The sequence below is a fragment of the Enoplosus armatus genome, chromosome 7 (genome assembly GCF_043641665.1).
Source record: "Enoplosus armatus isolate fEnoArm2 chromosome 7, fEnoArm2.hap1, whole genome shotgun sequence".
Lineage (NCBI taxonomy): Eukaryota > Metazoa > Chordata > Actinopteri > Centrarchiformes > Enoplosidae > Enoplosus > Enoplosus armatus.
The window spans coordinates 1,498,116-1,525,000 of NC_092186.1; the positions used below are offsets into that span (position 1 = coordinate 1,498,116).

Here is a 26,885-nt window from a genome sequence, read left to right on the forward strand (position 1 = left end):
TTCTATGAGAGGTCTGTCAGAGTTGGATTACCATTACCAGAATGGCAGTAATGGATCGCACGCAGTATTGTGCAGAGACCAAAACACAGACCGAACACCCGATCCTGCAGCTGACAGCAGGGCTGAAGTCAGCATGTGATTAAAATGGCACATTTCTTTTAATTCCCTTTATCTCAAGAGTCTTTTATCTCCTCCTCGCTTCTTGTGCTCTCCTAGTTTTTGTTGTGGCATTTGAAAATAGGTCAGAATACTGCGCGTGTGTGTGTGTGTGTTCAACCCTCAAGCTGTTGGCTCTGATTCCCTGCTTTATGTATCTCCAGCTCTGCACGGGAACACTTGAACCTCAGGAGCAGAGATGTTGGATATCAGGAGAGGACGGCACAGAAACGTCCAGTCACCTCACAGATGATGCTCAGTGTTTACTGGAATGATGCTCTGTCATTTAGCACAAAGATGAAATGTCATCATCACCTGGAAATGTGTCCAGATTTAGCAGCTGGAACGACAGATGCAATACTGTAACTTCATTTCTGAAGACATTTTAAGTGCGAGTTCAAATAATGACTTTGTTAAGTTTAGCGGAAACATTGCGGTCTGGGATAAAATGACTGCTGTGTTAAGGTAAGGGGAGCTTCGTCGCCATGGTTACAATAATAACCACAGGGACGATTGCGGCCGACGTCGCCCGACTTCCCGCTTTGCTTCCGTTACAATGAACACGGCCGCTAGAACGTGAACACGTGTTGTTTTGGGGAACTTAAAGAGAAAAGTGATGGAGGACCGTCTGGTTTTTTATTTGCTAACCGTAAACAATGTGTTGCTTCCTGTTGAGACGTTGTTAATTGTGGCAGATGGATGCTAAATAGTTGTATACTGTTATGTATCGTGTTGTACGCAGCAGCTAGTTGGGTGTTAGCAGTACTTGCTCGTGGGCTTGCCAGTGATCTCTAAGGGTTTTGTGTTCCCAAGTCTTAAGGCCGTCTGTGCAGTTGCTTGGTCGTGCTTGTCGGAGCGTTTAAGGCAGGTTTTTGTGTGTTCAGGCAACACTGCAAGATGAGCTTTCCAGCCAAAATAGGTATTGAAGGAAAAGTGTGTTGCACAGCAGGCACGCACAATAATCATTTCACGACCTCAGCTTGCTTCTACTGCAGCGTCTCACTGGGTTTAAACACAGGCGCTAATTTAGGCTCTTAAAAACCGAGACAGTTCACAGCGAAGCTCACAGTATATTCATACATATACATGTCTTAACATCTGCAAGCCTTCCTATTTATGTTGTGGATGCCGCCAAGAGACAAAACTATAAAACCTGAAAGAGATGATGATGATGATGATGAGTCTGAACAAGCTTGTTCATGGTAACTGAAAGCTGAAAAGACTGCCCCACTGTTGGAATCTGCGGTAGAAGATTTCTCAGAACGTTGTATGAACATTATTAAAAATGATGGGAAATATAATTTTAATGAACTCTGAAGCTGTCTGAGAATACGGATGGACATGAAGGGATGGAGAAGCGTTTGGGGAGTGAGAAGAAAGAGATGTGGTGGATGTGCAGATGAGTTTGGGGTCAGATGGAGTCGTGGGAGGCTGCAGACTTTAATCGTGCGGCGTGGATGAGGCGTCGGGAGTTTATAATTTGGCCATGTGTCTGAGGGAGTAGAGGGATGCAGACAGGGATGTGGACCAGACAGAGCACAGAACAGAATGGAAGAAGAAATTGAAATTGTGTCTTCAGTCAAAAATAACCTATTTGAGCGAGGAGGGGGCTTTAGATGTGTTGTAGCAAAGGAGAATAGAACAGGAAACAGGAGCTGTGCAGCTTTATGGGAACAAATATTTTCAGACTGCTCTCTTTATTTCAGGAAACACCACCCATACCCACACTAGTTCCTTGATATTGAAGTATGATACAAATTTCCTCCTCTGGAGTTCTCTCAAATCTCCACTAAGAATAGATATTGATGCCAGGTTGTCTGTCTGCGCCCTTATTGACCTACACTGCAAAACATCCTCAGTCAAGTCTGAGTGTGTCTCTCTTTCAAGGTCACATGACTAATTGGTGAACAACATATAAAGAAACTAGAAACAACCTCAGACACTCTGATCAAGGCGAGACAGCAGAATATGTTTAATAACACACAGAATATAAGAGACGCAGATTTTGGGGTTCGTGCTTTGTGGCGTTCTGAGTGTATTTTTTGCAGTGTATCCGGAGGATGAGCTGATGAGCGTTAATGGACGAGCTGACAGCACTGGGGTCAGTTTTCACCGCAGCAGCACTCAGACAGGTTGCAGATCAATACACAGCAGCTCAGCTTTCAGCTCAGCCAACCAGCAGATCTCCTGCAGCTCAAATTAGCTGTCCTACACACACACACACACACACACACACACACACACACACACACAATCTCAAACTTGCTGTTCTTCATCACAATTGCTCTGAAATCTTTGGTGTGTGCATCAGCACAGCCACACAGTCAGTGGATCACATGACGGCTCTGACAGCAGGTCTTAGTCACAAAAAAGCGAAACCAGCTATAACCTGCAGTGCAGCTCATTTAATATGATATGAGACGCCTTCAATTCACTGCAAACTGTTGAATTTGCAGGAACTCAGAAAGCTCTTTTTGTTTCCCTCAGTTCATGGAGGAGTTAGGGAGCTTTCGCCTCATTTCAAAGCCTGAAAATCACCAAAACAGTGAAATAATCATATCAATCATATCCTCATCACCAGTGATTTACTTCCTCATAACTTCTTGTACAATGTCATCAATTCTAATATTCATACATATTCTCACATAAACATATTTAGTCAAAAATCCCTAATCTGCTGACATTACTCGTGTCGTTCACAAAATAAAGATTTAGCAAACCGATAAGCACCCATTAAAGGCTGGGTCACCACCCGGGCAAAGAAGGCATCTGCTCGGGGCCCCCAAACACCCAGGAGGTCTGATTATTTGGATTACAGTACAGTATCAACTGAGACGAGTTCTGCATTACTACCTAATCTGAAGAAATGATTGTAGTTTATGTCGTGCTCACATGATGCATATTCCTAAATAATAGATGAATACTTGTGTTTAATCAAATTACCACAAACTAACACACAACGAGGGACCAGGTAGTATTATTCCAGTGTGGAATACTGGTTGGTTTCTGGGTGTCTGGGCTTATAATGGACGGCACTGATTAGTTAAAGTTAAGTTAAACGTGTTCACAGCAATCGTGGTTGAAGGAACAGAACGGTGGATTTTCACCACAATCATCTTTACTTACATGCAAAAACCGCATGAAGACGTTCCTCAGCATCTTGTAGCATCTGTGGCCCCTCAGAGCTCAGACAGGCCTCTCACTGCTGCAGTAGCGCCACAGTCTGGAGAGACAGAGGATGACCGACCGAGAGGCACGTCGGTAGTTTGAGCTCCACTTTGTTAATTGATCCCAGGCGTGAGCAATAAATCCGTGCTCCTCTCCAGCGGGTCAGAGAAGACATATTGACTTGATCACGGCGTCGGTCATGGATGATAATTGTTCAGTTAAAGTGAACAGTGATCTGCTCCCAACACACTGTGAATATTAACGTCAGGCTCTGGCTGCAATCACCTGACAGCCTTTATATCTGTGTTTTATTTCTGACAAGCTGGTGTCTCATTTCATTCCTCGAAAGTGTCGAGGATCAAACATCACCTCAACATTTTGCATCGCTAACAAAGGGCGTGTGTTTTGTCTGATACACGGATGTGTGTGTATGTTTATGATCTCCATGTGCCAGCATCTTTTCTCTATCTGGTTTTCAGTATGTTGCAAAGCTCCATTGTGTGTTTTTCTGTTATTCAGAAGGTATTTATGGATTATATTTCAACATCTCCCCTCCCCTGAGCCCAGAGATCATGTGGTAACAGTTACAAACAAAAAGGCAAAAGAAGAAAAAAGTATTTTTATGAATCAGTCTTCTACTTAGTGGCAGGCCGGATCCTGCAATTACCCTGACAGTATAGCCAGCCTTTAATGCCGGGGTCAGAGACGCAGAGAAACCACAGACTGTATACTCTCTGCCTCTGACCAATCACCGTCAACATTACAGCGATGTTAACATGACTTCACGAGACCGAAGCCACGATTCACGCCAGCTTGTTCAGGAAAAGACAACTAAAAATGTCAACTGTGAGAGAAGAAACCTATTAGCTGCATGACAAGTGGTCAGACAGCTAGAAAAGTAAAGTTGTCAGTGAATGCACCCGACGTGTCTGTTTTAATCATTCAATGTAATACAAAACTACGAGCACACAACTGCAGCATGTACAGTCAGCAAAGAAGCCGCTCTGCAAGATCTAATGACCATTTACAACAGTAATTATAATAATAATTATTATAAACACTGTTTTCACTTCCAAGTAAGTGGTTTAACGAAGCCTCGTCTAAATCTGGTCTGATTGTATGTAGTAAAGTCATTATCTGACTGCTACTAGAGATATTAAAAGATTCACTTCTAAAAATGGACTTTTAATAACAAATAATAATCACACAGGATTTCCAGACAGAGAGATTTTACAGATTTTCTTAAAGAATATACAACTGGGTTCTTGTGTCTGATTGGCTGGTCCTCTCTAAACATACATGTAAATGATCACATGCTCAGCTGAGCATTCGCAGGAGGAGCTGATGATAAATGTGTCCTTTTTCCCTCCTAAATTGTCTCCAGATCATCTGAAGAAATGTGGTCTTCTGTGTAATTTGATAAACATGGGAACATTATCAGAACTAATAGAAATGATGAAAACGTGAATAACAACTCCAGCACATTCCTTAAATCGACACTCCACCCACAAATACATCGTTTGGGTAATAAAACACTCACCCCATGTCGACCTGGAAGGCGGCTTTAAGGTTGGACGATGGTGGGGGTCCACAGTTTGGATTCACTGTAGGTACGGTGGACTCCACTCTCCATCAGTATGTTATATATCGTATCTTACATGTTATAGGTTTGGCAGGTTTAGGAGAAGTTGTGAAGATATTTTTCCAAAAATGGAGCAAAATGGCCGCCAAGTGATCAAATATTCAAAACAAAAAGGTAACTCAGCTAAACAGAAGAGAGCGGCACCAAACTTGGTCCATGTAGCTGCTGCTTCGATCACATGACCAACTGAACTGACCTGCAGTGCACCTACCTGCCGGTTTTACACAGGAAGCCCCCTCCCACAGAGACAAACCACTGTTCGTGTGAAAGTGCAATATTTCCATTGAAAAATCTCAGACAGTGTTGACACGTCCTTCTAACGCTGTCAACACAGAAATATGTACAATAAACATTGTTTAAGGAACTAAAGAGGACTATCAACCCATTAACCCCCCCCCTCTACTGAACCCCACTTAGTACAGTCTGGTCTCCCCTCTACTTATCCCTTTGGATTGTTCTACTTCCTGTTTGGCATCTGGAGCTTCTACCTGGAGCCAACAGGTACAGGAAGACACAGTTAGTAATTGCTGTTGCATGAATGTCAGAAAACAGCAGAATGTGCATGCTAATGCTAATGCTAATGCTAATGTCCAGGTTCTCACAGTCAGCCAGCTGGAAGGCGTCAGTAATGAGGTGAGACGTGACATCAGAGGCTCGGCCACCTTTTCTGTAGTTTTTGGACAGTTTGATGGATCTTAACTTTTAACTTTTCATTTCACAAGACGGACAATGTGGCTAACGGCCCTGTTTGTCTTCTCCAAAGTGCTCCCTGCGTATCGTGTCGCGTTTGTTTTATTGCCGGGTTTTATATCGACAGTACCAGCTGATATCGACGATATGAAAGCTCACATTAGCATAACACATTTCTGCAGCACTAATTCCATCAGTACTTAATGCTTTTCATATTATTTCCAAAGTTTCCACTTTGGAGGTTTCTTTTCTAATTGCTGTGAAGTTAACATCAGGGAGTCTGAACACTTCCTGTAAATGTTGCACAATAAAAGCCTACAAGGGAGGCGTTATGCCCTTACAGGCGTTTCAGTGACTGTAGCTTAGCAGCAAAGGTGAAGCAACTGGAAATAATTAGAGAATGTAACAGTATTATCAGGTAATTATCAGCAGAGTGGTGAGTGTGACTCGACTCTTACTGATGGAAAGAGAGACAACATGTAAACAAGGAGTTTGTATCAACGGCAAATTAAAAGAAAAACAGTGAAACGTCTGAGGCACTAAATAAAGATATGAAACAGTCTCGCTGCAGTTAAGGTAAAGAAAATATCAATCAAACAATAAGCATTCAATAACCAACTTTCAGCAGATTATGTGTGTTAGAATTTAAACGCCTGACAAGATTGACGCGAGCGTTGGCTGTTTTGAAAATGTCCTGTACCTTTTCTTTCCCCTGCAGGATCAGCATCTAATCAAAGTCAAGTAAGTGTTACACAACTGAGGCCTTTAACTCTGAAAGCGTTTAGACAAACACTCAAAGTACAAAATGTTTCAAAGGCCAAGACACACCGAGGATATGAGAATCAAATGTGGATACAGCACGTCTGCCTGCCTCTGATCCAGGGACAGATTTGACCGCCGTCCTCTGAGCGTCCATCAGAAACACCTCTTCTTTGGAGGAGGAAATTGAATGTAGATCTTTACAAGGCTCCTTTTCTGTCTTTTCAGTCTCGCTGCTCTGATTGTTAGGAGGTGTGTTTCCCATCAGCCGGCTGGTTGTTGTAGCTTATTACTGATGGGCTGACTGATGGTCTCCATTTGTTATTGTTTTATAGAGTCTCTCTGCAGGCTGGTAATGGCCAGATCTGTGTGTAATCAAAGCCATCTCTTCATCTACTCTTCTCCACCCTTCTCTCTCTTTTTCTCTCACAGATGCATTCTGCAGATTCCCGCTTTCTGACTTTCCCCTTCTTCTTTCCCTCCTTTGAATCTCTTTCTCTTTTTCTCTGTTGGGATAACTTATAAAAGGTTGTGAAAGAGCAACATGTGCCGAGCAGACCTCAGAACAGACAGACCTCCCTCCCTCCCTCCCCCTCCTCACATACCAGAGAAAAGTCACCCACTTGCCAGAGAAAAGGGAGGAAAAATTTTTGTTTGAAAAAAAACAAAAAAAAAAATCCTAACTTGGAAGTGGTGTGTACGCACCCATGTGTCATCATTTATTTCCAATGTAGAGTTCCTGGAATCAGCGCATTAGAATGGGGTGTTGAAATTGAGAGTTTTTCTGCTGTGCTTCAGGGACAGGTGCTTTTTGGTAAAACCCTCTGACTTATCGGTGATTGAGGGAGCCTTTAAATGGAATAATTGCTAGCAGAGGAGGAAAAGGAAGACCAGGAGCAGCGAGAGAAACTCCTGATTTTCATCAGCCACTCGCTTTTCTATTTGAAATCTTCCTCCTTGTCTGGTTCGGTCTATTACTCCTCTGTCTGTTTGCCTCTGTTTCTCTTTATCACTCCTCCATTTCTTCTCATATTGTCTATCACTGACACTCTCAATAGTATTTTATGAGTTCAAACACGACTGCCTCAAACTGCCTTGTTTTCCTGTCCAACATGACTCAGGCGAATACTCACTACAGCACCACATGTGGATTCATCCGCCGCTGAAAATAGTCCCCAACAAATGCACTATTTCCTGCTGTTAGTTTGATAAAAACCGGTTGGAGGAAATGAGCCTTTTGAAACACGAAACTATATATTTGTGAGGAGTTTTTAAAGATCGACGTCTTCAGTAGGAACCAATGGGCTGAGAGCCACAGACAGGAAGTGAGACAGCATTGTTTTTCCCTTCTGCTGATGTGTGGAACCTGGATAATGTTCTAGCTAACAAAGTGATATTACTGGACATACGCTTGATTTTTTGTGAAAATACTTGATGCATAACATCCAGGTTGAGTCACGACACACGACTACGTTTCTCCAAACACGGTAACGTCACTTTCTGCTGTCTTCACATCTCATTGTGAACTGACGTCAAGATGTTTTCCTCAACATCGAAGTAATAATGTGTTCAAGAAAGGAAAACGAACTTTTCTTTAACTATTCAAATCCAGGTCTTTTTTCTGAAATTGAAATCCCCTGTGAGTCTGTGGCAGTAATCTCAGTTTCCTTTGAACAGCTCAGGCCCGAGTGCCCTCTCCGTCCTGTGAAAATATTTTTACTTGCCAGTGAAACATTAGAATTGAACCATCAATCTCTGCACGAAAGGCCTGCTGCCTTGGCCCCCGCTGGGTGGAGCTGGACCCAGGGCAGCACTGCCTTAGTGTCCTCCAAAAACCCCACATCTCCAACTCAACCTCTGTCCAACATATGTTAACCTTTACAACCCTCATCCCCTCATCAGATTTCACTTTAAGTAACTTTAGAAAAACATTTCTCCACATTGTGTGATACGTCGTGTTTCTGCGTCTTCTTTCTCCAATACTTGATTAAAACCACATCAAATGTACAGTTAAATATTCAGTGGTACACAAGATTCAGGGATTGGTGCGTACCTCAGTTTGGTGCAGTAAAAGCAACTGTTGGGGCCGTGGATAATTCCTGGACGACTGCAGTTTGTGCTCTTTTATCCTGGACATTATAGTGGGGCTCAAGCCTGCAGTAGACACATTCAGGTGATGTCGTTGATGATTAGCATGTTTGATTGTTTGTGTTTCCTGAGACCACTCGCTGTCCCGTGTCGCAGTGACTCACTGGGAAACTGTAAGGCTGCCAAAAGGTAGATGTACGTGACATCTGCGCCTCCTCCAGCTTTGTGCTTTTCTTGCCCCCCTGGTGACACTCGCTAGGAGTTATGTGTCCACAGGCTAACGTGGTCTAGCTAGTGAATAACAACTGACCCACCACAAAAGCTTTTTTGACGGAAGTAGCACTTTAGAATTTATGTTTGACACATGCTTAGACTTAGCCCTTATTAGAGTGTATTAGGCTAATCCAACAGTCATTATTTGGTTTGTAGGGGAACAAACCAAAACCAGCCCCATGCCAAACTAAACATCCTGTACCGACTAGTACTGTCATACAGCTAAAGTATTCTAGATGTCTTGTAACATCGTTTTATACCCAGACTTCATCCTGACATGTTTTCTTTCTGTGGTTCTTTACTAGAAAGTAAAGCTTGAGTAAATGTGTGGAGGTCATGGAGGTGGATGAGCATGAAGCACAGGAAACCTGCGACTCTTTTTATTAAGTGTAACCACAGTCTTTCTCTCACCTTAACCTAGAGTTTTAGTTGCCCTGCACTAACCACGCCGCAGTTTTTATGCATATACATTGTAGAAAGCAATAGTTCTTTAAAGTTGGCATTGGAACACGGTCACTGAATGTAACGACGCCGTCTGGCCTTGGAAGTTGAAGCGGTCTCTGAGCGCTGGGACCAAGTGAAACTATGGCTGGAAGTAAAAAATGCATGAGGGAAAGTTTAAAAAGGCAGTGAGGGAAAATCATCCAGGGGGTTTTCAGGCTGTGGAAAGTTGACCTTTTGGAGATAGCAGGTTTCTGCGGGGCACAGACGATTGGCAGGTAACTAACATACCCAGAAGGCTGAGTGTAGCCTGGCTCGGATCAGACCGGCCCTGCCTGCGCCAGCCAGTGTTGAGTAATGCTGTTAGTAAATACCAGGCCAATTATTGCTAACGAGGGCCTAATTGGAACCAGATGGACATTTATTGAATTTGTCAGAGAAAGGTAGAGTGGAGATAGCTAATGAAGTGCAGCCGCAGCGCCGGGCCAGGCAGCCAGGGGGAATGTGCATAATTCACCTGGCAGTGCCACAGTGTTTTCCCATGTTTGTGGTTTTATATTCATTTAATACTGCACAGACATTTGAACAAAAAGTAGAAAGTCAAAAGGGAAGAAAAAAAAAAAAGGGCCATTTTATTTGCTAGTCGATATAATGATGTACTTCATTTAAACTTTAATCCGAAAAAGCTTGAATGTGAATTCTTGGAGACGAGAAGTCGACGGTTTCTGAACCCGAAAATCTGAAACATGTAAAGTCTTCACACGACTGAAAGCCACCGAGTACACACACACACACACACACACACACACACACACACACACACACACACACACACACACTCAGTCCTGTCACTTGTTTCGTATCGTGGGAAATAAAAGCAAAGTCTGTCAAGAAGATGCTTTTTTTCTGTTGATCTTATGAGAAATTAGATTTTTTATGCCACGTTTATCTTCAAGCAAGTGGAAACTAAGTACATCTACTCAAGCACTGTACTTAAGTACGATTTTGAGGTACTTGTACTTATTTCAGTGCTATCTTATGCTAATTTATACATGCTACATTTATCTGACAGCTTCTGTGTAATTCCTTCACAGATTAAGATTTTACAAACAAAGTATGATGCAGTTCTGTAGATTAAACTAACAGAATATGAAATAGTTGAAATGAACTCCACCCACATTAAATTGCTGCTTACGTGTTGATGCCTCAGTGATAATATTTCAATATTTTCAATATTTCAGCGCCAAATCGTAACAGAAGTCATCTCAGGGCACTTTTCACGCAGAGCAGGTCTGGACCGAACTCTTTATATTATATGATGTTGTAATAACCAAACACTCTGAAAGGGACCTCTCTGCTACTACTACTTTTACTTTTGATACTTTAGTAGTAGATTTAGCTGATATTTTTATGGTATTTTCATTGTTTAGATCCATATGCTGTAAAAAAAAAAAATCCGATTTTTAGGGTTTTCTTGAAAGGTCAGCTGGTGTGAGATTGGACTCCGAATCAGGACACGCTGAAGTCAAATGCCAGTCGACCACTTTAACCTCCACCCTCGACACACCAGAGCTGCATGTGAACGCAGCCCAGAGGAGGCTGCGGTGCTTTTAATTGGCTCTCACTCTGAAATGAGGTTGACGTGACCTCTGCCCTGATTCATTCCCACATCTCCCTTTTTTGTCGCTCCATCCTCTTCTTCCCCCCCCCCCCATCACGTCATTCATTCCTGCTTTTATACCCCCCTCCCCCATTATACAGTCACTTCTCATCCTGCCAACTGATGGTTCAGTGCAGCGAGGCCTTCGGGCTCCGCTCTCTGTCCCTTTGATTTCCATCCACAGACAACAAAAAGGAGGGCACGCATCCAGTGTATACAGTCCATGCAGACACACACTGATGCAACATGTACTGTACTTTATATCCTCTCTATGCACACATCTGTACAGTCCATGTTCAGTCATGTGGACATTCACTGTGTGTGTGTGTGTGTGTGTGTGTGTGTGTACACAGCTTCTGTTGGACGAAAGCCTCAAACCTCAGAAAGTTAAATTCTTCAGGAATTAAGGAAACAGTCCAGCAGCTAATTACCAGCCATATGTTTTTGTAATTACAGGCTGACAGTGAACACACACTCGGCACAACATGTGCACGCTTGGATTGTAATGTACTTAGCGGTGCCGCCTGGACGCATGACCTTCATTAGTTTAAAGACATTATGGACACCATTTGTTGCTACAATCGAAGCCAAAATGCTCCACAAACGTTCTGTTTCGCCTGCGTGAACCTGCTGATTTTTCTTTTGTGTGTTGAGTAAACATCTGGCTTTACACTTCTGTTAGAGCTGGAAAGCAGCAATTTGGTCCCTTTCTGTTGTCCAAATTCAGGTTATAATGTCTTATGCTTTGTCAAAAACAACTGACTTAGTTTGAGGTCTCATCAGATCTTCCAGACATCATTGAGTAATGCAGATTCATCCGTTTTTCAGCCTCATTAGCGATCCCCTACTCTTTAATTCTAAATGTAAAACACATATTTAGAAAGTGGATCATCGCGGCAGACTGATCAGGAGTTTTGGGAGCGAGGCGTCCGATTGATTAGTACGTTTTTCTCAACAGCCCAATAAATAAAACATGAGCTGACCATCAATCTGCACAGTCCTACTCTGAGGAGACAAATCCTCTCCTTTAGGAGAGAAAACCATTAATGTAGACACATTATTTACATCTGGTATAGATAAAATAATTAACTAAGAAATGTATTAAATGCATGGTGTATTGCAGGGAACCACACAAACGTCATCACTTTGCTGAACGTTTCAGCGATTTTATTTTTCAGTGTTTTCTGCAGCCTCAAAGAAGTGGATCCTCTTATGTAACAGAATCTACTGTGTTTATATCGTATCATGCTTCTTGCCTGAAAGAGGAGTTGGCAGCTTTACATTCAGCAGCAGTGGAGAGCCGTTTCCTCACAATCATTTGAGGATCACTTTAATTTCCCTGAGACCGTCATCGTGTCCCGACCTACATGCTGAGTGAAGGGCTTCAAAGCGCTTTGACATTCTTCCATAACGTCGCCATCTCTTGGAGAACTTGTGTATTGCACATTCAAGTGAAACGACACGGCGTAGCAGCATCTTTTATAGAAACATGGAGATGTATCATTGACATGCACTCCCTGTCATTACAGTCATGACAGTGTGTGTGTGTGTCTGTGCCTACATGTAAGTGTGTTTTGGCTTTAGAAGACTATATAAATTCACACACATCATGAGGTTTCTACAGTCCAAATCCTGCTCTGTTTGTCAGCTGGGCTTCATTCACAAAACGTGGCTGCCGGCAGCATTTCCTCTGCTGTCTATTTGGGGAAAAAACAAAAAAAAGAGCCACTAACTTTGTTCTGAAGGTCTGTGTTTGTTTTTTCAGACCTGTCTGCTCTCTCTCTCCCCGTACGGCGAAAATGAATCCAAGCGGAGAGACTGAAATTCGGGGATAGATTGGGTTACACTACTTCCCAGAGACAAAAGTGGCCTATACGGGAGGGTCGGCCATGACAGTTGGCAGTTGGTTCAGTTTGGGGCGAACCTGATACCATAATTTAGATCTGCCATAAACACAGAAATGAGACACAGACCTACTCTCCCTCTGAAATACAGCCATGGGAAAAGTGGGCATTTTGGCTGCAAAAGTTCTGCCCCGACCGTAACATGAAATCCCCGCTTTTATGATTAGATGTAACGTGTTTATCATTGCTTACACAAACTGATGGAAAGCATTTGCTTGGCCTTGCCCATGCTGCCTGCATGTGTACAGTGCGGAGGCTTGGGAACAGGTATTCGTTTCTCCTCAGGAGACGGTTGGAAATGACTCCGTGTTTAGACATGCAGATTGTGCTGACTCCTTCTGGTTTCCTTGTTGTCTCTGAGGTCTCGCGTGCACGTTGATCTGAAGATGAATGAATTGTCTTAATCATTGTTTTCGACTGTTCGGCAGAGAATGCGTGTTTCTGCATGTGCTCATTACCGTGTGTGTGTGTGTGTGTGTGTGTGTTGACGGCTCCTGATTAGCTCTGGCACCGCCGCCGAGCGAGAGGTTTGCGGAAGATTAGCTTAGCAGGATGGTTTCCTGTCAGATCTGCAGAAATCAAGTCTTTCCAGAACGAGCGCCAACACTCAGCAAACACATGCAGCGCCTGAAAGATGTCGAACAAAATATTTGTTGCTGTCAGGCGGCCAACATCAGGGCCGAAAGCTGAAGCCAGTGCAGGATTAAGATGCAGCGGCCATGCTAGCTCCATCAGAGCTTTGACACTATTATCACAGGGATGTTGATGCTTGATGTCTGACTCAGCATTATCAGAAAGTAGGGAGGTGCAGTTATTTTGAGCGTGCAGGCTTTCAGAAGTTAAACTGACGATTTGAGGTGACCGACAGTTGGAGCTCTTCAAGTCTTGGATGGATGTGAAACTCTCCCGGTTGAACGCTCATGCAAAAGATGAACAGCTGTGTTGGCAAATATCTGGTTTCTTTGATAAAAACTGAAGGAAAGAAGTCAACTACGATTCCCAAGGAACCAATCACAGCGCTGAAAATACTTTTTTGTGCTTTATAGAAATCAGATTCAACTATTTAAATCAGTTCCCTTTCTGATTCTGGACCTAAACTATGGTGACATTTACATCTATGCTGATTCACACTTCTTCTATATATAACAATGGCAACTGAGGCTCATGGGTATCGTAGTGTTTAGAGCCATCCACCAAAACTAATGGAAAAAAACACGATTTCTCAGAAACAAGGTTGAATTTGATGTCCATAACACAAACCTGTGGTATTGTACATCACAGCGGTGTTTCTCTCTGTGGGTTCGTCACTGTGAGCAATCAGCACAGCTAGACCATTAATCTGTTGTTAATAAAACATATGCATTACCTTAAACTCTATGTAGTCTATGTAGAAAGAAGGAAAATGGTCGCCTCTGACTGATTCTCTCTCTGTGGGTGACGAATCCGAGCTGTGATGTAAAGCAGTGTGTGGGTGGTTTGTGTTCGAATCATCTGGCTCATAGTGAAGCATGTCTGTGAGATAAAGACACATGAAGGTTTGACGTGTACTCGTTATTATATCTGGGTGCTCATGTTCTTCAGTCAGGCCACTCAAGTAGTGACGAGTTACGACACACATGGAGTTTTCTTACACGTCAAGTCTTCAGATGAATGAGTTCATGTCGAGCTGTCGCATCAATGAAGAATGAAGGGAATCAAACCAGGAGAACAGACCCAGACCAAAAGTACTGCTGTGTCCACATACTTTTGGCCATATAATGTATTCTCTCTTTATGTCTTTCAGTCTCCTTAAAGCTCTAAACTCCCTCGTGACCCCTCCCCCGTCTGACAGACGACTGGCTGCAGGAATGATGCAGAGGGGAGGGATCAGGATGGAGAGAGGATGAGGAAACTCAATCAGACTTTGTGATTGACGATGTGGTCGTCAAGATGTCTGAGAGAAAACTACATGATGTCACCCTCTCTGCTCCGCAAGGAATATGTAGGAATATATATATTTATAATATATACAGTGTGTATATATATATATAGGAATATGTATTCCTATTGGTTGGAAATCCTGATTCCAAAATAAGAGCGCATATTGTACGGTGCGCTTGTTGCTTTGAGGTTTTATTATGCTCATACGTATGTGCACTTAGAAACTGTATATACTTTTATCTGCTTTTTATACACACAGCATCTGCTGTCGCCCAGCATTACATGACTTTACTGCACCAGAACTAAAGCAAAAAATAAAAATAATCACAAAAACACCACACAGCGTGCATGTGCAGAGGAGATGACCTAATTCACTTGTTTATTGATGCCATATAACATGGGAAGCAGCAGTGAAATGCATGATGTGTTTGTGGAGGATTTACTGGTGCTGTTTTAGTAGTGTTTAGTAGCACTCATTAGTGCGCATGTGCCGACCGTGCATGCGGCCTGTTATAGTCGTATAGTGCCATTTGTAGAATACTCAATACAGTGGATGGAGGAAGCACAAACTCAAGCACCCTCCTGCTGGAACATAGATAGATACGTATTTATTATGTAATAATATTAGCAATCAGTATGTGTAAAATAAATAGTGAAAAATGCTCATCAATACGTTGACATCTCATCCCTGTGTGTATATATGTTGTCAATATCAAAGATTCAACTGGCAACAGAGAAAAGCAGCAAATCCTCAGAGTGGAGAAACTTTGACTGACACACACACACACACACACACACACACACACACACACAAGCTCCCAGCTGCAAAGTGCCCCCCACCCCCTAACCCCCTCCCCTCTCATGCACACTCTGCTTTTATCTTTGTGTTGATCCCCAATCCCCTCAGTCCCTGATGAGGTCATTTCCTGTCTGGCTAACTCGCAGTGCTCACACCTCTGAATGGAGGAGAGATGGAGGAGAGATGGAGGGGAGATGGAGGGATGAGGGGATGGAGGGATGAGGGGATGAAGGAGAGATGGAGGGGAGATGGAGGAGAGATGGAGGGATGAGGGGATGGAGGGATGAGGGGATGGAGGAGAGATGGAGGGGAGATGGAGGGATGAGGGGATGAAGGAGAGATGGAGGAGAGATGGAGGAGAGATGGAGGGATGAGGGGATGGAGGAGAGATGGAGGGGAGATGGAGGGATGAGGGGATGGAGGAGAGATGGAGGAGAGATGGAGGGGAGATGGAGGGGAGATGGAGGGGAGATGGAGGGATGAGGGGATGGAGGAGAGATGGAGGGGAGATGGAGGGATGAGGGGATGGAGGAGAGATGGAGGGATTCTGTAAACTCGGACATTGACAGCAGCGGCGGCGGCGGCAGCAGCAGCTGTGTTTTAGCCCCAGGAGCTGCCTGAGTCCAGGCCCTGCTCCCCTCTCTCCTCCCTCCTCCTCCTCCCTGAGTCCAGGCCCTGCTCCCCTCTCTCCTCCCTCCTCCTCCTCCTCCCTGAGTCCAGGCCCTGCTCCCCTCTCTCCTCCCTCCTCCTCCTCCCTGAGTCCAGGCCCTGCTCCCCTCTCTCCTCCCTCCTCCTCCTCCCTGAGTCCAGGCCCTGCTCCCCTCTCTCCTCCCTCCTCCTCCTCCTCCCTGAGTCCAGGCCCTGCTCCCCTCTCTCCTCCCTCCTCCTCCTCCCTGAGTCCAGGCCCTGCTCCCCTCTCTCCTCCCTCCTCCTCCTCCCTGAGTCCAGGCCCTGCTCCCCTCTCTCCTCCCTCCTCCTCCTCCCTGAGTCCAGGCCCTGCTCCCCTCTCTCCTCCCTCCTCCTCCTCCCTGAGTCCAGGCCCTGCTCCCCTCTCTCCTCCCTCCTCCTCCCTGAGTCCAGGCCCTGCTCCCCTCCCTCCTCCTCCTCCTCCTCCCTGAGTCCAGGCCCCTGCTCCCCTCTCTCCTCCCTCCTCCTCCTCCCTGAGTCCAGGCCCGGCTCCCCTCTCTCCTCCCTCCTCCTCCTCCCTCGCTGGGAGTATCACGCTGCATCATCAACCCGATGCTCCGGGTCATCCGTCACAGCCTGGGCTTCACTTCTGGGGGTCAGGTATCTCAGACAGCCTGGGTCAGGAGGGGAGGTGGTGCTGGAACATCTGATCCTGATCCAATGAGCGCACTCCCACAGACCCGGAGTCAGTTCCAGCCTTTTAAAGTCACCGGTCCAGTAAAATTAGACCTGTGCAGCTTGGGTTCCACCTGGCAGAGAGTGATCTTTGTGTAGTGAAGGTGCTCAGTGTGATACAGAATGCAGTCTTTGGAGCGGTGGATGGGCCCTCTTGTTGATTAGCCCCAGAAGGCCTTTCAGTCAGGCAGCAGGGATAAATGACCCAGACTGCCCTGAATCAGATACTGTATTTAGGACTCCCTGCTCCCTACAAAACACATGACATCAGTTGTGGTTTAAACTGAAATAGCCTGTTAAGTCCACACACTCTGTGGTAGCTGTAACCTCGTAGCCTGTGACTGTTTGGTCAAGAATAGAAAGCTGCGGTTTCCACTGCACGGCCGAACACGGCCAGCTGTGAACTTCAGTTTCTGAGAACCAGCTGATTTGTGTCCAAAGCACAGACTTTTAAAAACTGTGAAGTACACAAAGAGGGCACTGAAAAATAGCCAGAAAAATAGGAACACAAAAACAGCAAGGAGTGTAGGTGACGAAGTGGTGGATGGAGGAATGAAGCGGGAAGGTCGATGAACGAGGGGAAGGGAAGGGAGGGTGAGTGGAGGACACTGAGACCAACAGGAGAGGAAGGGTTAACCAGGTATAAGTAGGTTAGACGGGAGCTTGGAGGTGTTTTTAGCTGCGAGCTGCTCCACAACCTCAGTTACTGTAACTTCATTCGTGGTGCAGGAGGTTGCAAAATTCAGATTCAAAGCAGAAATGTTCTCAGAGTCCGCTGATTTGTCTCCTAAAAGCTGTCTGTGATTTCTGCTGCAGAGCTTTATGGAGCTAAACAAGGTTTGCTTGTTATTTATGTCTGTTGCTTCCTCCCCAAACAGCCTTTAATGTGATTTCATTCAGAACTCCATGTCAGCCGCGATGATTTGCCGGCAGGCTTTGGTTTCATATAAATGAACAGCGCTTTTGATCCCGTGTTATAAAGGAGAGTTGGCTCGGCCCCCGCTTGTCCCCGCTGTGGAGAAGAGGTGAATAATCCACTTCCAGCTCAGGACTCGCTCTGCAGCCACAGTCTGGAGTCAGTGTGTTTCTGTGTGCTGTTAAAGAGATTCAGATCCTGTTTTGCTTCATGCCTCTTGTTCTCTTGGCATCATTAAAGCAAAACAATGGCGCTCAGAGTAAATAGCCATGGAAACGCAGAGAAGGCTGCAGCTAAACACAAAGGCCAGCCAGGGTTTCTTCAGCCGTGCGACCTGCTCTTTCCCCCTGAAACCGTCGCCGCAGCCTGCAACACACTGGTCCTGACCTCTCCTCCATGTGCAACACTTAGTCGAGTCCTCGCTGTGCACATTACGGGATGTACGGTATGCTTTTGCACAGCATCAAACCCGTCTTAGAGGGATGGAAAATAAGCGTCGATGTGTGTAAATGCACGTGAACTCAATGTGTTGATTTGTTGGAAGTCAAATGTCACACAGTCGAGTGTTTCTTTGTTTGTTTTGTTGGTTTTTTTTCACCGCTTTAAAGTTGGCAGGCAGGCTGGAAAAGCGGCCTCCACACCGAAAACCCTTCATCCATCGGTGCAGTTTCATCCCAAAAAACCCTGATGGGAGGCTGGCACTGAGCTAAAGACTCCCTACCGATAGACCCTCCACTGCCACCGCACCATCCTTCACTCGCATACAGCTGCTGCCACCACATCTGGGAACGATTTGATCAAAACCATGGAGTGAGGGAAAGTGAGAGGAGGCAGATGAAGTCTAGATATCCTCCACCCCCTGTAACGTCTCCTGTCTCTAACCGTGGTGACGCATGGAGGTCTGTAATCGTCTCCTGAGACTCTTCTTGGGACTTTTTCGGAGTTCCCATCAGACTTACTGACTTATGAAAGCTGCTCGTTAGCTCTGATTTATTTTGTTGCCTGGTGGTTTGAGCTAACTGAGCATCCTGTGGGAGACGAGCTGCAGGTTGTTGGTTTTGCAGCTGTAACTGTTGACTGATGGTTTTATCAGACACGTCGATGGTGCTCAGATCGTCAGGTTGCCAGTCTGTGATCTGGATATTCTTATCTGTAACTGATTACTTAATTCACTTTCCATGAAGTTTGCTATATCACAATTTACATTATATCAATACCATTATACTGTGTTCAACTATGTGCAGTATATCAAGGGCAACGTTAGCGTATTGTAGATTAGAAAATGAAGTTAATAATTTAACTCAAAGTTAGATTGTCTTGTGCTGTAACTTTGCAGTTTATTTGACACCCTGTCTGGTTGGTTCTTCCGCCGACAGTCCGCACTGCTTCAGCCTGTACTTCATTACATCACTTTGTATTTTGCTCGGGCCCTGTCGCCCCTCAGCAGGCTTTCCTTTGGAGACGGTCTTTAAATTTTCTGCGTGATACATTTTCCTAATAAATAAATCTCAAACACTGAGCTGTATTTTCTCTGAACACCAGCCCAACTGTTTTGTACATCATTATGAGCCTTGTGGTGTGAGGAGAAATGATTATTCACTGGAAAATGAAATGGAAATAAATATAGTCCCATCTCAGAAAAATAAATTGGGTTATTTTACGCACTTGTTAAAAGCTGCTTGATGTATTTAGCTTCAGTTTTTGTTAACAGTGTGAGAACAGTAGCACGTGGCCGTCTCCCCCTTGTTAATCTATTTTAAGGGTAAAGTGTAACGTAATCTGTTGCAGGGACTTTGGCATTGAGTGTTAATTTTTTTATGAACATTTGCAGTGAACCTCAATTATATGGATTCAGTGTGTGTGGTCAGAATGAACGTGGCTCCCAGTCTCTGAGCTGTACTCACTAATAACAGCAGTGTGACCTCTGCAGGCTGCAGCACTCAGCTGTCTGCGCGAGTTAACGCTCTTTCAAATCATCACACTCCATCTTATTGTTTTAAGTAGAGAAGAAACTCGTCTGTGCTGTGTTGTGTTAGCAGTTTTGTTTATGATCACAAACAACGCTCTTTTTCTCAGAGTGTTCGATCTAATGACTTAAAAGCTTCCCGTCGTTCATCTGTCGCTCTGTTCACGCTCGGCGTCGCTTTCAGAGACAAAGCTGTGAAAAGCCTCAGGACACTACCTGCTCAGCAGCAGAGGGACGCAGTCAGAGACGAGCTGCTGAACACAGTGCAGCATTCAGCGGCTAAAGAGACAAGAGACAGACGTTTCCCTCAGGAGGTGGAGGAGACCAAAGACAGAGCTAACAGAGAGAGAAGACTGGACTTCATCCATCAGGAGACACGAACACGTCTTCACATGGAGGACCGTGTGGATCTGTTACTGCTGGACGAGGAAAGAAGCAGCTGTTTGAGCACAAGTTCATCATATCAACGTAAAAAAATGATGATATGCTAATCTTGTGTTCACTACTTGTTTCTGCTGCCCCCAGGTGGCCCAAAACATCAGTTGCTGCAGGTTTAAGATGCGTTCAGAGTACAAAGTGAACTTCTGTGTCACTGACCATCCCAAACAGTCAACGCACCAACTGTCCAGGCGTTAGCTGTAAGCTAGCAGGCAACACGCGCATCAACTCTGTGTTAAATCTCCATCATGTAGCTGATGGTCGAGGACTTAAACATCATTATTAAAGTGAGTATAATAATCTCAAGGTGAAGTTCGATGTACGACAGATACAGTCGGTGAGCGCAGGTTTTGGTTTTGGCCGTGTGAGTTTTGAAGGTGTTGGCAGGTCAGGCTAGCTGTTTCCCCCTGCTTCCAGTCTTTATGCTAAGCTAGGCTAACCACATCCTGACTCCAGCTCTGAGCTTAACTCACAGACATGAGATTGACATCAATCTTTTCATCTCACTCTCGTAAAAGAAGCCTCCAAAATGCCGAACTATTCTGTGAAGGCACTCTATAAAATGACTTGACGTCGAACATAAAATCCACCCAGTGAGCAGGTTTTATCTACTTTCTCTGCACTGCCTCTCCTTTCTTTCTGTCCATAATTTTAATTAGCTCCTGGGGATATTTTTAGTGGCTCTTTTGACGATTTAATCAGGTTTACAAATGATAATTTTTAATCACCGCGTCTACCGTGGACCGTGGCAGCACAATAAACACAATCAGACATTCCCCCTGCGGACTTGCATTAGGGGTTTGGCACTGCCAGAGAGCAGGGCTGGAAAATGTCGAGCTAGCTGGCATCAAGGAGCTCCTGTTACCGGTAAAGGGGGAAAACTCCCAGCGCTCTGCCAATCCAAAGCACACACACACTCACACACTCTCATGCAAACTCCCAATTACCCTCCTGCTCCTGTAGAGGTGGTTTTTAAACCTTTCTCAACACGAAGACGTAGCGGTAGGCGGGGCTTCGTCTTTAGTAAGCTGTTATGGCTGCCCCCCGCCATGCTGCCATGGCAACAAAACAGCTGTCAATGGTGCATGCGAAAGGACAGGAATGGGGAAAGGGACCGTGGAAAATATCTGCCACGGATCCTCCCTTGTACCCAGATATTTCAGGTCTTAATCCTTTCTGATTCTAATGATGGGGTCCAAGTTTGTTCCCAGATAATAGGACGCAGTGGGGTAGAAGCCTGAGCATCGAGAGCCTGGAAAAATGTTCTAATGCTCCTTTTTTTCCCCCCTCTCTAGTATTGGATTATGCTCTGAAGCTGGAAAAGTCCTGCAGAATTAGCATGATTTCATTTCACGGGCACGTTGTGTTGTAATAAATTCAGTCTTTTCTCTCCCTGCGCGACCTCTGGATGAGCTGCTGCGGTCGGCATCTCTTCTCCAGTTCTCCTCCACTGCAGATTGGTTTTCAGTTTTCAGTGTAGGTGATGCACTTGTGACTAACTCCCTCGTGTGTGTGTGTGTGTGTGTGTGTGTGTGTCCAAGTCAATCACTGATCACCTCTTACAACATCTGTCCCAAAGCCGATAAAAACCCCATCTGGTTTGATTTTTGGAAGAATGATTGTGGTTTTGTGTTTCCAGACTGAGATTGATATAAAGTTTTGTCATCAGCAATATATTTTTGGTTCATTTGCTCCTCTTGATTATTGGTTATTGACAAATAGCTCATGCTAATGTGTTCAGTAGTCAGCCAGTGTTGCTCCTTCACGGGACATGTGGCCAAAAGTATATGGACTCACGACCATTGCAGCCGTTTGTGCACTCACTTGGCATTCCAGTTTAACCAGTTCATCCCAAAGGTGCTGGATGGGGTTTAGGTGGTCAAGCTGTCCGTGTAGTTTTGGACACACTTTGAATTTAAAATGCACATGAGGTTGCAGGCGGATGAGGAACTTACTCCTCACACGCTTTACAGACTTACAAATCATGTCTGTGACGACATTCGAAGGCGTCACGTTGGATTCTGGGAAACTGTGATGGACATTTTTCACTATTTTCTGACATTTAGTATTAAACAATTAATGAATAAAGAAAAAATACTTGAAACATTTATCTGTATTTAAAACAGTAATTAGTTGCAGCCCTCAACTTAGTAGAACAACAGCCTTCATTTTTCTTCACCAGTTTCTTTGCCGACAGCTTCTCTTCTCGTTACACACTCGTCTGGCAAATCTTTTATGTCAAATAAAATAAGCAGTAAATTATTGAAGAGTAAATCAACACTAAATCCACTTTTTTTCATTTGTACAGTCACTTCAGAATCAGAATCAGAAAGTGCTGGTGCTCCCATTCAAGAGTAGAAAGTAGCATAAACATAAACAATAACGTCACTTCATTATACTATCAAGTGAGTATTTGAGTCAGTATTTGCGACAGCAGTTCAAAAAAGGGTTTAAATGCATTTTCTGAATATAGGACGTGGGCGTGTACAAGCTGAAACAGGGTGTTAAGTTGCTTTTTAACACAACATTAAATGTAAGGAAAGTGACAGCTATCTTTGCTTTATTGACGGATGTGGGCCCTACGAGAAACAGATGTGTGGTTATTTTACACAGATCTGCAGTCATGACTCTGTGGTCTGAATCAGTGTTGCACAAAGAGGTTTTAAAGGAAACACTAAGAAATGAATGTTAAATGTAATAGACGGGAAAACGTCCACGAAGCACACATTAGCTGTAACAGACTTTGAGTCGAGGCGCCCATGCAGGAGTTTGAGTGTGAGTGTGTGCAGTATTTTGTTTGTGTCTTTACTTCTGTGTACATAAGATGTAAACTATCTCACATTGAAGCTGTCTGCATATACTTCTGTCTGAGTAAAGCTCTCGTGTATATGTCTGTGCAGAATGTGAGCACAACATGTGTTCCTACATTCAGCCATATGCTCGTGAGTAGTTGTAATCTGCAGTCAGTCCGTCTCATACAGTGTGCCAGCACATTTGACGGCCCTGCATGTGTGATCAGCGTCTCCCAGCGCAGCATTCCTCAGTGACAGCCGCAGGGCAACCATGTCTTTAAATAGCCTCTGGACCGCCGCTGTTCCCTCTGAGATCTGCAGAGATGTTTGGGTTCTCTGAGTTCAGGTGGAGCATCAGCGCCTCCCTGTGGTCAGACTGATTCATCCCACGAGATGATGCACATGTTTTGTTTTTTAGCGTAAGTTCATTAATTTTCTGAACTCTATAAATTCACCATCCCATCGTTCCTCAACTATGTGATATGTTTCCCATCAAGCTCAAAGGAAGGTGGTGACGGGGGGGTGAGAAGGATTCAGTCTCCTTGTTTCTGACCTCCATCTTGTCGTGTTATCGGATCATAAACTGCTCACTTCTTTACCTGCGCTGGTTTCTGTTAATGTGATGGAGCTGTCAGGTTTTCCACTGGCTGTTACACCTACAGCCATCACTATTTTGTGTCTCTGTAGCTCCTCTACTCATTTTAAACAGCTTGCATCACATCTTTCTTCATGTTTAGTCATGTCATCAGCGTCAGTACAGCTGGCTCCCGTCATTGTTGGAGGACATACGGCTAATGTCTCCGTTAACAGTCACAAAGCCACCGTGTGGAAACACACAACAGTAATACAAGTAAAAGTCTTCCAACATGAACAACAAGTGCCTTCCAGAACAGTTAATGTTGGGGGAAAGTTATATTCCTGGTTAAAAGAAACCAACCTACCACCTTTTCTTTTTGCAATTGCATTTTTCTTTGCAATGAGTGACACTGATCAAGTCTCCCACACTGTTATCAACACACACACGTTCAGCCTCAGATTCTTGGCATGACTTCCTCGTGATAAAAAAGGAAACATCCCCTTGCCCTTCTCCCTCCTCCCCCCTGCCTGCCTGTGTGCCATCCCCGACCCTCCTGCCACAAATCCAAAGTGAGAGGAGCTGAAGTCCACTTTATGTTTGGAGTCTGTTCTTGTTCCTGCCTGTTGATGTGTGACAGCAGGAGAGAGCAGAGACCTGATCTGAGTTCTGTATCGTCCGGATAGTTTGATTCTTCAGTCAGACAGCTGTGTCTCTCTTCAGCCCTGTCGTTTCACATATTATGCCGTTCTAAATGGGGGGCTGCGTTGCCCCCTACAAAAGAGCTACCTGCCATCATGTCTAACTCTGGTTTCCCTGGTTGCCGCACTATCTCGCAGCACCTGAACGACCTGAAGAAGGAGAACTTCAGCCTGAAGCTCAGGATCTACTTCCTGGAGGAGAAGATCCAGCAGAAGTTTGAGGAGAGCAGCGATGACGTTCACAGGAGGGTGAGTGAGAGAAATCATCTGAGAATGAATCGACTAATAACACATGCAGGAAATATACCAAACCCACTGTGTCTGCACGCACGAGATACGAGTCTGTAGTTGTCTGCAGAGCTGCAGGTTTGTGTCTGACGGTTAGCAGTACTGACAGCAGGTCTCAGGCTGCTCAGCAACACTTCATACAAACTGTCAGTCATAAGTTCCTGACAGTAAGCTGCAGTTTATCTTCACAGCAAACTCAGCAGCTGCTTGAAGCCTCTCAGCCTCCACTGAGCTCGGCAGGTGTTTGTGAGAATGAAGCTCCCATTAAAATGAGTAAACAGCAACAATTCGCTGTGTTCAGAAGGTCACCCACACTGTTGGTTTCCATTAAATTTCATTAAATCAACATCTCAGATAGAAGGTAGTTAGAATACGGCTTTGAGAAGTAAGCTGCCCCCTCTGACGTGTCGTTATAGCAGGTAAATGAACCAGTGGTGCTGAGATAAACACAGGCGACCAGTGCAGCAACTACTGTAAGCATCTATTTATAGGAACATTTCTTCTCATTTTACAGCTAAATTTGTCTTAATGTCAAAATCTAGTCCAGCTTTTACGAGCTTATCAAAGAAAAGTGTGAAGGCTGTTCTGTACGTACACGTGTGATGTGTTGCCAGCATGATCTCATTGTGAGCCGGCCTTGACCCAGAGGGCCCCGTTTGCTGTAAACAGTGTTTTCTTGCAGAAGGAAACCCGACACCTCTGTAGTGCATGAGAACATAAAACCCGGATGGAAAACAGTTGAAGCTCATCTTCTCCTTTTAAAAAAAAAAATCTGGGTTTTCTCAGTGAAAACTGGAAAAAACAGAAAACAATGAGCTTTAGATACATAGTTTTGCCTGCCAGGACAGATGAAGGGCACAAACATGTCTGCTGGGAGAACGGTTGTTTTAACTCCCCTGCAGTAACTGTCTGACCTGTTTTCCGTCGGCTACTGTAGCCTCAGTGACCCACATTGTGTTAGCCTGAGAGCCCTCAGGCCTGCTGTTTGCATGCATGCGTGCACATTGTGCACTCCACTCCTCTCATGTCATGTGTGTGCGCTGCTTGCATCTATACAGTAGAAACACTTGTGTGTCAGTATGTCAGTTATCAGACCTGCAGCACGAGGACATGAAGTTCAGGGCAGCAGCTCTGCAGATACCTGCACGTGAGCGACCCGACCGCCAGTTCAGTCCAGTTTGTTGCTGTGTTCAGAGCCAAAAGTTAAAAGTGGAGGTGTTGCTGGGTGGAGGCGGGGGAGGGGAGATTGTGGGGCTGTAGAAGACAGATACAGCAGGTGCTCATATCCCCACCAGCTATTTATAGTCCTACAGAGCTCCCTGAAATACAGGTCAGCACGTGCAACTCGAGAAGCTGGTTTCGTGTCTCTGCAGAGCTGAACAGAACTCCACAAGAGAAAATACAGAAACTGTATGTTGGTTTTGGTTTGCATGACTTAACGTAAGAAAACAGTGGCTTCCTCTGCCGAGTCTATCGCAAACATTAAAGTGCATTATCATGTGAATACCAGGCTGTCTTTAAAATCTCCCTCATTTTGATAACAATCAGTATGTTTTAATACATCACTGCATGATGATTTATTTCTTCTTTAATACAGTAGAGCTTCTGGGCTGGAGGCTGATTCTGGCTCCAGCCGGATCATAACGTCAGTGTTTCAGTAGATTTGCTCGAGTGTAACTCGTGATGAGTTTACTGACCCTGTATCAGTTTCACCGTCCACATGGGCTGAAACTGTTGACTGGAACTATGTTTTAAGTGTACTGATATACACTTTTAACACGGACCTACCAGCAAATCTGAATCAATTATTCTCTGTGGCCTCGTTATGAATCAATATATCATTATTGTGATCAGACCAGCACGCATGCCTGAAAGTGTCCGATCACCATATCAAAGTTATTAACGATTCATTTCTTCTCCCTCATATATTCTCACATTATCGATATCAAGGTTTTAATCCATGAATATGTTGTTTTTACTTCATTGAGACGGTTAATAATCAATGACATGAGCATGTTACCGTAAGAGTTACTCCTCTTTACTGAATCTCGTCTCCAGAACATCGAGCTGAAGGTTGAAGTGGAGAGTTTGAAAAACGAACTTGAGGAGAAACAACAGCTTCTGGACAAAGCACTGTGAGTATTTGTCTTCACCCTCTCAGCGACCATGACTGTGTCAGTGTGACAATCCCCAGGTCTTGAACCTCCACATATATCCAACAGATCGCTCCTCCGTAGTATATTACATCTTCAGAACAACATATTTTCATATTCAGCTGCTTGTGCTGCACAGACTTGCTGAAGTGCCTTTAGGGAGACCTGACAGAGAACTGCAAAAACACTCTTTTC

At 44.6% G+C, this 26,885-nt stretch overlaps 1 protein-coding gene across 1 annotated transcript in view; it reads left to right on the forward strand.

The window, feature by feature from the left end:
* LOC139287685 (myomegalin-like) overlaps nt 1-26,885 on the forward strand; it is a 44,611-nt gene that overhangs the window by 10,403 nt on the left and 7,323 nt on the right. The window contains exons 4-5 of the mRNA XM_070908849.1: nt 24,388-24,498; nt 26,596-26,672. Of these exons, the coding sequence (XP_070764950.1) occupies nt 24,388-24,498; nt 26,596-26,672 (188 nt within the window). The remainder of the gene's footprint in view (nt 1-24,387; nt 24,499-26,595; nt 26,673-26,885) is intronic.